The sequence below is a fragment of the Entelurus aequoreus genome, linkage group LG10 (assembly GCF_033978785.1).
Source record: "Entelurus aequoreus isolate RoL-2023_Sb linkage group LG10, RoL_Eaeq_v1.1, whole genome shotgun sequence".
NCBI lineage: Eukaryota > Metazoa > Chordata > Actinopteri > Syngnathiformes > Syngnathidae > Entelurus > Entelurus aequoreus.
Window position 1 is genome coordinate 51,229,322 of NC_084740.1, and position 17,107 is coordinate 51,246,428.

General features: G+C 41.3%; 1 protein-coding gene across 3 annotated transcripts; it reads left to right on the forward strand.

Moving 5' to 3' along the window:
* Positions 1–1,997: 1,997 nt before the first annotated feature.
* commd4 (COMM domain containing 4) lies at positions 1,998–17,085 on the forward strand. Of its 3 annotated transcripts, XM_062061141.1 has the most exons (8): positions 1,998–2,058; positions 2,269–2,340; positions 5,315–5,380; positions 5,458–5,497; positions 5,651–5,770; positions 13,405–13,485; positions 13,558–13,734; positions 16,860–17,084. In XM_062061141.1, exons 1-8 carry the CDS (start codon positions 2,056–2,058, stop codon positions 16,898–16,900), a joined length of 600 nt encoding a protein of 199 aa, XP_061917125.1. In that variant the 5' UTR covers positions 1,998–2,055; the 3' UTR covers positions 16,901–17,084. The 3 variants fall into 3 exon arrangements, with proteins under 3 accessions (XP_061917125.1, XP_061917126.1, XP_061917128.1); XM_062061142.1 differs by lacking the exon at positions 2,269–2,340 and having other exon boundaries at positions 2,000–2,058; positions 16,860–17,085; XM_062061144.1 differs by lacking the exons at positions 1,998–2,058; positions 2,269–2,340 and adding an exon at positions 2,734–2,876.
* Positions 17,086–17,107: the final 22 nt, after the last annotated feature.

Consider the following 17,107-nt stretch of genomic DNA (forward strand, 5'->3'; position numbering starts at 1 on the left):
CTCACAGATGCAGAGCCAGTGGACCAAGGAAAAGAGCAGGTTGTCTGTTGAGTCATTGAAAGGGCTTCTATTTGTACAATACACCTTCAGAGAAACATCCTGCACGGACTTCCATGCTTATTTGATGAGCAACCGGAAACTGCTGGGGAAAATAAGCTCTTCAGCTAAATATGCATGGGCAAACAAGGACGGCCAGGGAGACGAGGATGAAGACCCGGGAGATGAGGAGGAAAACCAAGGAGATAAGGCCAAGACGACTAAATAAGAAGAAACGCAATACACCACTTCTCCTTTTATTTGTTTTAAATGTTGACTCTGCATTATTTTTTTTATTTTTTTTACAGAAGCCTAAAATAATTGGCTCAGAAATGTTACCTCTGTTTTTGTTGTTTTAACTGATTTGTGAAATACTCTTCACCTATGGTGTATTCTCTGAAAACATCTGTTTTTGTTTCAAATGTTTTGAGGCATTATTTATATTTTTTTACATTAGAATGGTCCACTAGACTGAGAAGAGACATTTTAAAGAATGGGCTGTTACCTGTTTTTTGTTTAAATATAATTAACCTGTTTTGAGGCATTATTTATGTTTATATTATATACAAGAGGTTATTTTGAATATTGCTACCTCTGTACTTTTTCTAAAACTGTGAATGTTACAGAATAGAAGTGTGACTTATTTTGTTATATTGTCAACAGAGGAGAAAAAATGCTTTATTTAAATAAATATATTATTTATAAAGCAAGTTCAAGTATCATTGGCAAATTTTCACCTAGCCCCGGCCTTGGCGTGCTGTCCGCCTTTGCACGCATATATGTGTCCTCTTTTTGGGATTTCAGAATATGGTCAGCCTATATAACATACATCCATAAATGTGGATGCATATGCAAAAGTGCAATATATTTATCTGTACAGTAATCTATCTATTTATATATGCACCTTATTGTTTTTTTTATCCTGCACTACCATGAGCTAATGCAATGAAATGTCGTTCTTATCTGTACTGTAAAGTTCACATTTGAATGACAACAAAAAGGAAGTCTAAGTCTTGTTCCACACTGTGATTATTGTAATTATTATTGTCTGATCCAGTGGTTCTCAAATGGGGGTACGCGTACCCCTGGGGGTACTTGAAGGTATGCCAAGGGGTACGTGAGATTTTTTTTTAAATGTCTGTCAAAAAGAACTGTGAAAAGAAATGCAACAATGCAATATTCAGTGTTGACAGCTAGAATTTTTGTGGACATGTTCCATAAATATTGATGTTAAAGATTTCTTTTTTTGTGAAGAAATGTTTAGAATGAAGTTCATGAATCCAGATGGATCTCTAATACAATCCCCAAAGAGGGCACTTTAAGTTGATGATTACTTCTATGTGTAGAAATCTTTATTTATAATTGAATCACTTGTTTATTTTTTAACACGTTTTTAGTTATTTTTATATCTTTTTTTCCAAATAGTTCAAGAAAGACCACAACAAATGAGCAATATTTTGCACTGGTATACATTTTAATAAATCAGAAACTGATAACATAGTGCTGTATTTTACTTCTTTATCTCTTTTTTTCCAACCAAAAATGCTTTGCTCTGATTAGGGGGTACTGGAATTAAAAAAATGTTCACAGGGGGTACATCACTGAAAAAAGGTTGAGCGGTCTGATCCTTTTGTTTTCTACTTTGCTTTTATCTTTATTTTTATTTGTTATAATTTATTTTCCATTTTCTATACTTGTTTTTACCATGTTTTTACTAAATCATGTCTTTTACTGCTGTGAAGCACTTTGAGCTGCAATTCTGTATGAAAGGTGCTACACAAATAAAGTGTATTATTATTTATTACTAAAGTGACTGGATATGCACGTTCTTATTCACATTTCTCATATTTGACATGTGAGGGGGATGTACAAAATGTAGTTACATTGCAGAGTTATTACGTGCCAAGTTATGATACAGATAGTGAAGAAGTCCCGCCCACTATCAATGCTCCAATCAGATGGCGGCATGTAAACCACTTCCTGTTTACTTCCGTGTTTGGGCTCAGTTGTCGGCTAGCAATGGTAAGCGCGTCTTTTTCTTCATGTCAATTAACATTATTTTACAGTCACTGCTTGAAAATACATTTTCGCTACCTATAATTAATGTATAAAACGATATCGTACCGCTCAGACTACCGCTGATGTAGTCTTGTTTCGCTAATAAGCTAGTAGCTGTATTAGCATAGGTTGCTAGACGACGTTCGATCATCTTGTGATGTCTTTCTCGCTCAGCGGTTCCGTTTCTGCGGGGATTTGGACTGTCCGGACTGGGTCCTTGCCGAAATCAGCACGCTGGCAAAAATGGTAAATAAAAGCAGGTTTTTTGTTTTGTGATGACAATCGTCCATCCATCTTCTTCCGCTTATCCGAGGTCGGGTCGCGGGGGCAGCAGCCTAAGCAGGGAAGCCCAGACTTTCCTCTTCCCGGGGGATCCCGAGGCGTTCCCAGGCCAGCCGGGAGACATAGTCTTCCCAACGTGTCCAGGGTCTTCCCCGTGGCCTCCCACTGGTTGGAAGTGCCCTAAACACCTCCCTAGGGAGGCGTTCGGGTGGCATCCCGACCAGATGCCCGAACCACCTCATGTGGCTCCTCTCCATGTGGAGGAGCAGCGGCTTTACTTTGAGCTCCCCCCGGATGGCAGAGCTTCTCACCCTATCTCTTAAGAGAGAGCCTCGCCACCCGGCGGAGGAAACTCATTTCGGCCGCTTGTACCCGTGTGTGGGGAGGCGTGGCCGGCAGACCGACAGCGAGGCGGGGCACGCCGGGGACGACTCTGAGACGGCGGCGAGGAGGCCTGGCCGGCGGATCAGCGGCGAGGAGGGACGCGGAATAAACGTCAGGTGCGTGGATCGCCCAGCTGGGACAATCCAGTAATCTCCTCTCACTCAAATGTGACAGACTCTTTCTGTCCGGGTTCCACTGACCACCAAAGATCGACATGACGGCGAGCAGATTGCGACTTTGCTTTATTATTTCATTAATGCTTCGTCTGTCTGGTCACTTTTCAACTCCTCCTCGCTCTGCTCGCTCCGCCTCCGGTGGTCCAGCCGAGTTGGGCGCCAAATTGTGGAGGTCTTGCTCCTCCGGGTTCGTCGGACCACCAATCATCGACATGCCAGGCTCTTCCAGGTTTACAAAAGGGTTTTATTTTACAATAAAACGTGCAAAGTCTTTTGGGTGCTTTTCAACAGCTGTCTTTTTCTCAAGTGAGCACTCGAATGGTTTTTCTCCAGTGTCGTGTCTCACTCTCGCTCGGCTTCGCTCTCCACCATCAACAACACCTTGCTCTCCTTCCCGACTGCTGCCTTTAAAGGCCTACTGAAAGCCACTACTACCGACCACGCAGTCTGATAGTTTATATATCAATGATGAAATCTTAACATTGCAACACATGCCAATACGGCCGGGTTAGATTAGTAAAGTGACAATCATTGGTACTTTAATCTTTAATCTTAATCTTAAAGTGCAATTTTAAATTTCCTGCTAAACTTCCGGTTGAAAACGTCTATGTATGATGACGTATGCGCGTGACGTCAATCGTTGAAACGGAAGTATTCGGACACACAATGTATCCAATACAAAAAGGTCGGTTTTCATCTCAAAATTCCACAGTATTCTGGACATCTGTGTTGGTGAATCTTTTGCAATTTGTTTAATGAACAATGAAGACTGCAAAGAAGAAAGTTGTAGGTGGGATCGGTGTATTAGCGGCTGGCTGCAGCAACACAAACAGGAGGACTTTGACTTGGATAGCAGACGCGCTATCCGACGCTAGCCGCCGACCGCATTGATGATCGGGTGAAGTCCTTCGTCGCTCCGTCGATCGCTGGAACGCAGGTGAGCACGGGTGTTGATGAGCAGATGAGGGCTGGCTGGCGTAGGTGGATAGCTAATGTTTTTAGCATAGCTCTGTGAGGTCCCGTTGCTAAGTTAGCTTCAATGGCGTCGTTAGCAACAGCATTGTTAAGCTTCGCCAGGCTGGAAAGCATTAACCGTGTAGTTACATGTCCATGGTTTAATAGTATTTTCTGCCTATCCTTCCAGTCGGGGGTTTATTTCTTTTATTTCTATCTGCAGTTAAGCCCAATGTTATCACGTTAGCTCCGTAGCTAAAGTGCTTCGCCGATGTATTGTCGTGGAGATGAAAGTCACTGTGAATGTCCATTTCGCGTTCTCGACTCACGGGACGGCGTGGCGAAGTTGGGAGAGTGGCCGTGCCAGCAATCTGAGGGTTACTGGTTCAATCCCCACATTCTACCATCCTAGTCACGTCCGTCGTGTCCTTGAGCAAGACACTTCACCCTTGCTCCTGATGGGCCTGGTTAGCGCCGTGCATGGCAGCTCCCGCCATCAGTGTGTGAATGTGTGTGTGTGAATGGGTGAATAGTGTCAAAGCGCTTTGAGTTCCTTAAAAAGGTAGAAAAGCGCTATACAAGTACGACCCATTTACCATTTACCATTTTCAAGAGGATATAGTATCCGAGGTGGTTTAAAATACAAATCCGTGATTCTCAATAGAAAAAGGAGAGAGTGTGGAATCCAATGAGCCAGCTTGTACCTAAGTTACGGTCAGAGCGAAAAAAGATGCGTCCTGCACTGCACTCTAGTCCTTCACTCTCACGTTCCTCATCCACGAATCTTTAATCCTGGCTCAAATTAATGGGGTAATCGTCGCTTTCTCGGTCCGAATCGCTCTCGCTGCTGGTGTAAACAATGGGGAAATGTGAGGAGCCTTTCAACCTGCGACGTCACGCTACTTCCGGTACAGGCAAAGCTTTTTTTATCACCGACCAAAAGTTGCGAACTTTATCGTCGATGTTCTCTACTAAATCCTTTCAGCAAAAATATGGCAATATCGCGAATTGATCAAGTATGACACATAAAATGGATCTGCTATCCCCGTTTAAATAAAACAATTTCATTTCAGTAGGCCTGTAACAGAGCGACAGGTGATCAGACAAACACTCTCATCTACACACCTGCCTCTGATCTCGAAGCCGGTCCTGGCACGCCCCGCTTCGCTGCAGGTCCGCAGGCCACGCCCTCCCACACCGTGATCTTGTCCTTTCGGTCATAACCCAACGCTCATGACCATAGGTGAGGATGGGAACGTAGATCGACCGGTAAATTCAGAGCTTTGCCTTCCGGCTCAGCTCCTTCTTCACCACAACGGATCGATACAGCGTCCGCATTACTGAAGACGCCGCACCGATCCGCCTGTCGATCTCACCATCCACTGATCGTGCAGCGGTTTATTTTGATGTCCTCTTTATTGCAGTCCAGTGTCAAGATGAAACTCCTCTGTGTTCAAGTGCTGAAGGGTTTGCTCGGTGAGGGCATTGATGTAAGTTTGACTGCGTCCTACATTCTTTTATTCACATTTCCCTAAAACTAACCTGTGCTTTATAAAAACCTTTCTAGTATGATAAGGTCACAAAGCTTACAGCAGATGCAAAGTTTGGTAAGGAATAAGAATCTTCTTTTCTGCTACTAAGATATGCACTCAGTATTGCAGATTGCTTGTAGAAAATGCAAATGTTGTGTCTTTTGCTGCAATGTTTTTATGAAACAATATGAAAATGGATGGATGATATTGTGCCATTTACTGTTTCAGAGAGTGGAGACATCAAAGCCAGTGTGGCCGTGCTCAGCTTCATTTACTCCAGCGCAGCCAAGCATGATGTTGACAGTGAATCTTTGTCCAGTGAGCTACAGCAGCTTGGTCTGCCTAAAGGTTGGTCTACTAAATGTTTGACGATTGGTCCTCCTATATTAGAGCTCGACCGATTATCGGCGCCCAGGATTGGCATTTTTACGTATATCTGTATCGGCCTCTTTTTTATCAATATCAGTATTTTTTTTTTTTTTTCACAAGTTGCATCAGCAGATACAATACATACAGTACAGGCCAAAAGTTTGGACGCACCTTCTCATTCCAGTGTTTCCCACACATTCATTTATTTGTGGCGGCCCGCCACGAAAGAATTACGTCCGACACAAATAAAAAATAAAATTTTTGTTGTTGTTGTTGTTGTCCTGTCCAGCTTCTCAGTCAAATCATATAGTTGATGTAGATGCCCATATAGGCTGTTCAGATTTACTTTACAAAAGAGAAGTGTAGGATACTTCTCTTGTTTGTATTTGACCACTACTGTTTTCTGTTTATTTGTTACTGACTGTGGCAGGACACCTCTGCCTCTGTTTCACTTTATGTTGCTGGTAAATAATATGGTTGTAGTAGTAGACTAAAGTTTAATTATTTAGTATGCACTAATTAAAGGGGCAGAGCTTTAAGAGACATTTTAGGTTTTATATTTTGTAAGAACCACAATTAATAAATATATTTCAGTGAATAACTTATTGTTCAAATCTGTATATAAATATGTACATAAAGTGTTGTAATTATATTGTAAAATGGATGGATGGCTGGATTGATGGACGTTTAAAACAAAACTGTTATTAATTAGTAAGTATACATTTTTTTAGCCTTTTTAGAGAAAATCATATCATTGTAGTAAATTATGCAAATTACTCGATGATGTCATGTTGATCACGCCCATAGCCACGCCCCCACCGCCACAGGTATCTTGGCAGTTTATGGGAAACACTGCATTCAATGCGTTTTCTTTATTTTCATGACTTTTACATTGTCATCATCGGCGGTCACTCAAAGCGAGTATGACGATCCTCCTGCTAGGGGACTATCCCTTTATGGAGGATGCTTGTGCGTGACTTTGTTTAACGTGGGGAGACTGGTGCACAGACAGTCACCACTGGGTCAGGGTCCAGGGGCATGGAGTCCAATACGACTGGGGACCCTTTTCTGCTGCAGCCTTCATCCGCCATCGCAGCCGTAGTGACGCTCCATAGCGTTAGCAATCATCCTCCGCCTGTTCCACCGTTGAGGTCTCGGGTTGTTATTTCCCCATAACTGGGCCCACATGGATGTGGGGGTGCCTTTTTCTGCCACTGCAGCCATTGTGGTAGTTCTTACGTCTTCCGCCTGCTCCGCCGTTGAGGTCTTCACCGTATCCCTGGCTAGGGTGCAGTCAGGTACTAGGCCTTTGCCAAGGGCCACCTGGGGTAAAACTAGTAAAGAGGTTAACCTCCTAGTGCCCCAAGACCCCATAGAGGAGCCTCCACTGCCGGATGCACTTTAACGTCATGCCCAGGACATAAAAATGTACATTGTAGATTGTGACTGAAGGCATCAAAACTATGAATGAACACATGTGGAGTTATGTACTTAACAAAATAAAAGGTGAAATAACTGAAAACATGTTTTGTATTTTAGTTTCTTCAAAATAGCCACCCTTTGCTCCTCTTCAAGAGGTCGTCACCTGAAATGGTTTTCACTTCACAGGTGCGCTTGAAGCTCATGGAGAGAATGCCAAGAGTGTGCAAAGCAGTAATCAGAGCAAAGGGTGGCTATTTAGAAGAAACTAGTATATGAAACATGTTTTTAGTTATTTCACCTTTTTTTGTTAAGTACATAAAGTTATAGTTTTGATGCCTTCAGTGACAATCTACAATGTAAATAGTCATGAAAATAAAGAAAACACATCGAATGAGAAGGTGTGTCCAAACTTTTGGCCTGTACTGTACACATATGACATCAGTATTTAAAGGCCTACTTAAATGATTTTTTTTTATTTAAACGGGAATAGCAGATCCATTTTATGTGTCATACTTGATCATTTCGCGATATTGCCATATTTTTGCTGAAAGGATTTAGTAGAGAACAACGACGATAAAGATCGCAACTTTTGGTATCTGATAAAAAAAAGCCTTGCCTCTCCCGGAAGTCGCGTGACGTAGTCAGTTGAAAGGCTCCTCACATTTTCCTATTGTTTTCAATGCAGCTAGAGCGATTCAGACCGAGAAAGCGACGATTACCCCATTAATTTGAGGGAGGATGAAAGATTCGTGGATGAGGAACGTTAGAGTGAAGGACTAGAATGCAGTGCAAGACATAACCTTTTTCGCTCTGACCGTAACTTAGGTACAAGCTGGCTCATTGGATTCCACACTCTCTCCTTTTTCTATTGTGGATCACGGATTTGTATTTTAAACCACCTCGGATACTATATGGGGCGGCATGGCGTAGTGGGTAGAGCGCCCGTGTCAGAAATCCGAGGGTTGCCGGTTCGCTCCCCGCCTCTTACCGGGCCGTTGTGTCCTTGGGCAGGACACTTCACCCTTGCCCCCGGTGCCGCTCACACCGGTGAATGAATGTTGAATGCATGATAGGTGGTGGTCGGAGGGGCCGTAGGCGCAAATTGGCAGCCACGCTTCCGTCAGTCTACCCCAGGGCAGCTGTGGCTACGAAAGTAGCTTACCACCACCATGCGTTGTGAATGAATGTTGGGTTTTTAACATGTAAAGCGACTTTGGGTACTTAGAAAAGCGCTATATAAATCTCAGGTATTATTATTATTATTATTATATCCTCTTGAAAATGAGAGTCGAGAACGCGAAATGGACATTCACAGTAACTTTTATCTCCACGACAATACATCGACGAAACACTTTAGCTACGGAGCTAACGTGATAGCATCGGGCTTAACTGCATATAGAAACAAAATAAATAAACCCCTGACTGGAAGGATAGACAGAAGATCAACAATACTATTAAACCATGGACATGTAACTACACGGTTAATGCTTTCCAGCCTGGCGAAGCTTAACAATGCTGTTGCTAACGACGCCATTGAAGCTAACTTAGCAACCGGACCTCACAGAGCTATGCTAAAAACATTAGCTATCCACCTACGCCAACCAGCCCTCATCTGCTCATCAACACCCGTGCTCACCTGCGTTCCCGCGATCGACGGAGCGACGAAGGACTTCACCCGATCACAGATGCGGTCGGCGAGACGGAGGAAGTTAAGGTGAGTTCGGCGGCTAGCGCGTCTGCTATCCATCTCTGTCCTCCTGGCTGTGTTGCTGTAGTCCGCCGCTAATACACCGATCCCACCTACAGCTTTCTTCTTTGCAGTCTCCATTGTTCATTAAACAAATTGCAAAAGATTCACCAACACAGATGTCCAGAATACTGTGGAATTTTGAAATGAAAACAGAGTTTTTTTGTATTGTATTCAATGGGGTACCAATACTTCTATCAACCGTTTACGTCACGCGCATACGTCATCATACATAGACGTTTTCAACCGGAAGTTTAGCGGGAAATTTAAAATTGCACTTTATAAGTTAACCCGGCCGTATTGGCATGTGTTGCAATGTTAAGATTTCATCATTGATATATAAACTATCAGACTGCGTGGTCGGTAGTAGTGGCTTTCAGTAGGCCTTTAATATTTAAAAAAATAACTAGTCAAGTAGATAGTTATAAACTCTGCTCAAGCACCAGCCTGTTTTTCATACATGAAAAACTGCAGAGCTTACTCCTATTCCCCCCCCAGAAAAACGTTCAATATTTACCAAGAGACCAATTAAAGACGGGGAGTTTTTGCAGTTAATTTGCTGATTAGAGCGTGCAAACTTTTTGTATGATTTTTGCAGGATTCTATGCCAAGTGGACAACATTACACTATTATAGGGTGGAGGATGTTTACTTAGGGATGGAAATGGAAAAGCGGTTCTGATTCAGAACCTGTTCCCAATGTATCAATTCCTTGGAATCGCTTGCCATTTTGTCAACCGATTCCGTAAACGGTTCTTTCGGGTGAGGATGATGTCATCACGCAACGTGCGTAGTGACGTCAGACAGCGCCAGAGAGCGACGGGGCGTAACCGAGCGAAAGAAGCGCTCCGAAGTTTTTACTTACACTTTACCAAAAAAAGATTGCAACAGCGCTACTTGTAATAATTATGGTGTAATAATGTGATAATGAAGTAATGATAATGGTAGCTATTTCATCAAGCAATACGCTGAAACATTTGAACACACAGCATGCAACCAATGAATTTTGAACGGCGCCGATCATCTGACGTAAATACAACAGGTACTAATAGCACCTATAGTGTTAGCGCTAGTACCTGTTAAATTCAAAAGGAATACCTTCTCATTCAGATGAGCATGAGGAGACGTATTCTGACTGGAAAAGTAATAGCTCCAGTTCACCGCGGCAGGAAGGAGTACCAGGTGAAGTTGCCTGGAGGTGTTGTTTTAGTGCGGTTTTGAAGGAGGATAGAGATGCCCTTTCTTTTACACCTGTTTGGAGTGCATTCCATATTTATGTGGCATAGAAAGAGAATGAGTTAAGACCTTTGTTAGTTCGGAATCTGGGTTTAACGTGGTTAGTGGAGCTCCCCCTGGTGTTGGGGTTATGGCGGTCATTTACGTTAAGGAAGTAGTTTGACATGTACTTCGGTATCAGGGAGGTGTAGCGGATTTTATAGACCAGGCTCAGTGCAAGTTGTTTTACTCTGTCCTCCACCCTGAGCCAGCCCACTTTGGAGAAGTGAGTAGGAGTGAGGTGTGATCTGGGGTGGAGGTCTAGAAGTAATCTGACTAGCTTGTTCTGGGATGTTTGGAGTCTAGATTTGAGGGTTTTGGAGGTGATAGGGTACCAGGAGGTGCATGTTCAATTGTACATAGTCAGAGAAAAGTTGCATGTTTATCCTCCAACATTTAAATGATAAATGATAAATGGGTTATACTTGTATAGCGCTTTTTCTACCTTCAAGGTACTCAAAGCGCTTTGACAGTATTTCCACATTCACCCATTCACACACACATTCACACACTGATAGCGGGAGCTGCCATGCAAGGCGCTAACCAGCAGCCATCAGGAGCAAGGGTGAAGTGTCTTGCCCAAGGACACAACGGACGTGACTAGGAAGGTAGAAGGTGGGGATTGAACCCCAGTAACTAGCAACCCTCCGATTGCTGGCACAGCCACTCTACCAACTTCCCTCATATTTTAAAGGTGGAGCTCATAAAAGGAGAATATCGTGTAAAAGTTCATTTATGTCAGCAATTCAACTTCAAATGTGAAACTAATAAGTTATATCAACTCATTACATGCAAAGTGAGATATGTCAAGCCTTTATTCATTATCGTTTTGATGATCTTGGCTTACAGTTTTTGAAAACCACACATTTTCTGAGATTTTAAATTCAAGGTTTTCATAAGCTCTAAGCCATAATCATCAAAGTTATATAAAAAGAAGGCTTGAAATATCTTGTGTTGCCTGTTAGGAGCCCATGTCATTATATTAGTTTCATCTTGTAAATCTAAACAAACCTTTGAACAGTACATTTTCTAGGCAGATTACAAAGATTCTTAAATTTTAAAAATATTACGAATGTTACATTCTGTTGTAATTTCCACATATGTTTTCTTTTGTTAAATTCTACAGAATAATGCATATTATTTTCAAAATATTTTTTCTGTGCAATGTGCCTTTAAAGGCCTACTGAAAGCCACTACTACCGACCACGCAGTCTGTTTATATATCAATGATGAAATCTTAACATTGCAACACATGCCAATACGGCCGGGTTAACTTATAAAGTGCAATTTTAAATTTCCCGCCAAACTTCCGGTTGAAAACGTTTTTTTATGCTGGCGTATGCGTGTGACGTCAAGGGTTGGTACGGAAGTATACGGACCCATTGAATCCTATTCAAAAAACTCTGTTTTCATCTCAAAATTCCACAGTATTCTGGACATCTGTGTTGGTGAATCTTTTGCAATTTGTTTAATGAACAATGAAGACTGCAAAGAAGAAAGTTGTAGGTAGGATCGGTGTATTAGCGGCTGGCTGCAGCAACACAACCAGGAGGACTTTGACTTGGATAGCAGACGCGCTATCCGACGCTAGCCGCCGACCGCATCGATGATCGGGTGAAGTCTTTCGTCGCTCCGTCGATCGCTGAAATGCAGGTGAGCACGGGTGTTGATGAGCAGATGAGGGCTGGCTGGCGTAGGTGGATAGCTAATGTTTTTAGCATAGCTCTGTGAGGTCCCGTTGCTAAGTTAGCTTCAATGGCGTCATTAGCAACAGCATTGTTAAGCTTCGCCAGGCTGGAAAGCATTAACCGTGTAGTTACAGGTCCATGGTTTAAAAGTATTGTTGATCTTCTGTCTATCCTTCCAGTCAGGGGTTTATTTATTTTGTTTCTATCTGCAGTTAAATGATAAATTATAAATGGGTTATACTTGTATAGCGCTTTTCTACCTTCAAGGTACTCAAAGCGCTTTGACAGTATTTCCACATTCACCCATTCACACACACATCCACACACTGATGGCAGGAGCTGCCATGCAAGGCGCTAACCAGCAGCCATCAGGAGCAAGGATGAGGTGTCTTGCCCAAGAACACAACGGACGTGACTAGGATGGTAGAAGGTGGGGATTGAACCCCAGTAACCAGCAACCCTCCGATTGCTGGCACGGTCACTCTACCAACTTCGCCACGCCGTCCCCAGTTAAGCCCGATGCTATCACGTTAGCTCCGTAGCTAAAGTGCTTCGCCGATGTATTGTCGTGGAGATAAGTCACTGTGAATGTCCATTTCGCGTTCTCGACTCTCATTTTCAAGAGGATATAGTATCCGAGGTGGTTTAAAATACAAATCCGTGATCCACAATTGAAAAAGGAGAGAGTGTGGAATCCAATGAGCCAGCTTGTACCTAAGTTACAGTCAGAGCGAAAAAAGATGCGTCCTGCACTGCACTCTAGTCCTTCACTCTCACGTTCCTCATCCACGAATCTTTCATCCTCGCTCCAATTAATGGGGTAATCGTCGCTTTCTGGGTCCAAATCGCTCTCGCTGCTGGTGTAAACAATGGGGAAATGTGAGGAGCCTTTCAACCTGTGACGTCACGCTACTTCCGGTACAGGCAAGGCTTTTTTTTATCAGCGACCAAAAGTTGCGAACTTTATCGTCGATGTTCTCTACTAAATCCTTTCAGCAAAAATATGGCAATATCGCGAAATGATCAAGTATGACACATAGAATGGATCTGCTAACCCCGTTTAAATAAAACAATTTCATTACAGTAGGCCTTTAAGACCTCACTGGTGGCTTTGTAAGGTCATGATAGCTCCAAACAAAACAAAATGAATTCTAATCCACCTTTTAGTTATTTTTTTTCTCCAAATAAGAATCGATAAGAGAACCGATAAAGAACCGAATCGTTTAGCAGAATCAGAACCGAAAACATCTTATCAATTGCCAGCCCTATGTTTACTCATTATTAACTGTTACGTCATGATGATACGTTAGCACATTTTGGTAACACTACTTTCATGGTCTTGTGCCAGAGTACATCTCTGACCTGTACTTTTCTGTAAAACATTTTCTGAGTGGTGCTCCATAAATAAACTCGCCTCGCCTACTACTAATGTTGTTTAACGTTTTGAGATGCCTTTGTGATTAATCAAACAAACTCTTTTAGAACACACAACAGGGCTGTGCAAGTCGTATGAAGAGAAACACACTGCAGTGCAGGACAAACTAAGAGAGACCAGCTTGAGATGTAAGTACAATATTGATGTGGGTCTTACTGTGGAGTGTTCTCTGGTGACATTTGCTGTGGGCTTCATTTCAGTGGGAAGATTGGAGGCCGTTTCCTGGCGCGTGGACTACACTCTCAGCTCCAGCGAGCTGAAGGAGGTCAATGAGCCAGTTGTTCAGCTGAAGCTGCAGACTCAAGGAGCAGAGTCAGGCTCCTCGGAAACCACTGTAGTCTCACTTTCTGCTGACAAGTTCAGAGTCTTGCTTTCAGGTTTGTTGTGCGTCCATTCTTTATAACAATGTGCGATACCACTGATTTTCTTTCCAGTTCGATACAGAGTAAAAGTCAGGCTGGTAGCTGACCAATACATTTTGTGCAAATGTGTCTAATGTGTCTGGTAAAATTTAAAAAATATTGTATTTCAAATAGTATTTAAAATGTAATATCGGAAATTATCGGTATCGGTTTCAAAATGGTCGGTATCGGTTAGAAAAAGTAAAATGCATGACTTTTTAAAAGGCCGCTGTGTACACGGGCGTAGGGAGAAGTACAGAGCGCCAATAAACCTTCAAGGCACTGCCTGTGCGTGCCGTCCCAGTCACATAATATCTACGGCTTTTCACACACACAAGTGAATGCAAGTCATACTTGGTCAACAGCCATACAGGTCACACAGAGGGTGTCCGTATAAACAACTTTAACACTGTTACAAATATGCGCCACACGGTGAACCCACACCAAACAAGAATGACAAACACATTTCGGGAGAACATCCGCACCGTAACACAACAGAACAAATACCCAGAACCCCTTGCAGCACTAACTCTTCCGGGACGCTACAATATACACCCCCCGCTACCCCCTACCCCGCCCTCCCCAACCCCGTCAAACTACTTCCTTAACGTAAATTATTTGATTGTAGATTATAAATAATCAAATGTAAACAATCAAATGTAGACACTTTTTCTTATACTTTCTGATCTCTCTCTCTATGTCCACTACTTGCTGTACATATCCTACCAAGTCAGTCCTACACTGTTTCAATATCCATTTCTCTGATGATGCAATTGTTGATGACTGAAGTGTTGATACCAACCAAACCTAACCCCCCCTCCTCCATATCCCACACCCCGAATTGTAAATAATGTAAATAATTCAATGTATATACTCTGATGATTATCTTGTGTGATGACTGTATTATGATGTTAGTATATATTTGATAGTATTTGATAGTATATATCTGTATCATGAATCAATTTAAGTGGACCCCGACTTAAACAAGTTGAAAAACTTATTGGGGTGTTACCATTTAGTGGTCAATTGTACGGAATATGTACTGTACTGTGCAATCTACTAATAAAAGTTTCAATCAATCAAAACCTCAACCTCCTCATGCTCTCTCAGGGAGAGTGTGTCCCAAATTCCAAGCTGCTGTTTTGAGGCATGTTAAAAAAAATAAAAAAATAAAAAAAAATATGGCAGTGCCATGTTGGCTTTTTTTCCCATAACTTGAGTTGATTTATTTTGGAAAACCTTGTTACATTGTTTAATGCATCCAGTGGGGCATCACAACAAAATTAGGCATAATAATGTGTTAATTCCACCACTGTATATATCGGTATCGGTTGATATCGGAATCAGTAATTAAGAGTTGGACAATATCGGATATCGGCAAAAAAGCCATTATCGGGCATCTCTAATTTCAAGTGTTGCTGCTCTTAAGGGGAATTCTCTTCAAACAAAATAAAATCACAGGGCGTAAAAAATGAGGGCGTTCTCTTATTTCTTATATTCAACTCTGAAGTAGTCTCTCTAATACCCTACAATAAAAGGATAAATACACCTGCTGTTTTACAATACTAATAGTCTTTAATTATGTAGTTACTTTACACCAGGGGTGTCCAAACTTTTTCCACTGACGGCCGCACATGGAAAAATTAAAGCATGTGGGGGCTTTTTTGATATTTTTCATTTTCAAAACATAACAAAATATATGGATTTTTTATTTATTTTACCTTTAGGGGTCCCGAGGACCATAAAGGGTCTCAGTCATTAAAATTTTAAAAATAAGTAAAATTATAATTTTTTATTTAACGCTTACAGTCAATCTCTATATCAACTTCAAGTTCAAATAAAGTAATTAAAAAAAAAGGTTTTATGGCTTTTCTGTTAAAAACAACTTAGTTTTTTTATAGTAAAACTGAAATATGCAGTATTTAGTAATTACAGCCTTAAAAGATCAATAATGCAGGACACCATTGATTTTAATTCTTTCATATTTTTGAGTACGGTAGTCACAGTGAAAAGATAAATACAATACCACTAAATATATTTGGGTTCCAAAAGGTGCCCCACTCATAAAGTGATACATTTTTATTAGGTTTTTCTTTTACTTTCAACACTTAAGTTACAGGATCAACTTCAGATATATCTGTCCATTTTACGTTTAAACTACTATTTTTTTGTTTTATGCTCTTTTGTCAAATGGGGCGGCATGGCGTAGTGGGTAGAGCGGCCTTGCCAGAAACCTGAGGGTTGCAGGTTCGCTCCCCGCCTCTTACCATCCAAAAATCGCTGCCGTTGTGTCCTTGGGCAGGACACTTCACCCTTGCCCCCGGTGCCGCTCACACCGGAGAATGAATGATGAATGAATGAGTTGTAAAAATGAATGATGGGTTCTCACTTCTCTGTGAAGCGCTTTGAGTGTCTACAAAAGCGCTATATAAATCTAATCCATTATTATTATTATTATTAAAACTGTAATGTTTTTATATGGCATCTGCACAATATATGCAATATTTACCACATAAGACATTTTAAAGTGGAATATTTGAAGTAACTGAAGCCTTGAAAATAATTCATTATTACATGGATTTTTTTTGTCATTATTATTTTTTTTAACCAATTGCAAAAAAAGAAAAAAAGAAAGACAAAATAAAATAAAAAAACAGCCTGCATGGCAGCTCTGTGTCAACTTTTTCTCGTTACATTTCACCTCATTCCACTTTTTTGAATGTTCTTTGTTTATTTTTGCAATAGCATTTCCAGAATGGATTGTAAATAATGTAAATAATTCAATGTGATTATCTTGTGTGATGACTGTATTATGATGATAGTATATATCTGATAGTATATATCTGTACCATGAATCAATTTAAGTGGACCCCGACTTAAACAAGTTGAAAAACTTATTTGGGTGTTACCATTTAGTGGTCAATTGTACGGAATATGTACTTCACTGTGCAACCTACTAATAAAAGTCTCAATCAATCAATCAAAGCGCATAAAGATCTGGTATCGGCGGTATTACTATTTCAGTATCAATCCGGACATCAAAAACTCTTAATGCCACCAGTTATGGTTTAATATTTCTATTTTATGTGCTTTTTTTCCAGAGCTCAAACAAGCCCAGACAATGATGAACGCTCTACAATGACCAAGAGTTTGAAGACACAAATGCTGAAAGTGCCATTTATACATGTTTGGAATATTGTTTTTCTTATAAAATGGAGTTGTGTTGATGATAATGAATGTACTTTCTAGATCACATGTGTCAAATTCCGTGTTATGTAACTCATTTGAATTGTTAATAAAAGATGTGTTCAACGGGTTGTGCTACAGATAACTACACTTCCCATCATGC

Excerpts from the sequence above, each read along its gene's own strand:
- commd4 (XM_062061141.1), top strand. Across the intron at positions 2,341-5,314 it reads TCAGCACGCTGGCAAAAATG|TCCAGTGTCAAGATGAAACT; the intron begins GTAAATAAAAGC and ends TCTTTATTGCAG. Across the intron at positions 13,486-13,557 it reads AAGAGAGACCAGCTTGAGAT|TGGGAAGATTGGAGGCCGTT; the intron begins GTAAGTACAATA and ends GCTTCATTTCAG.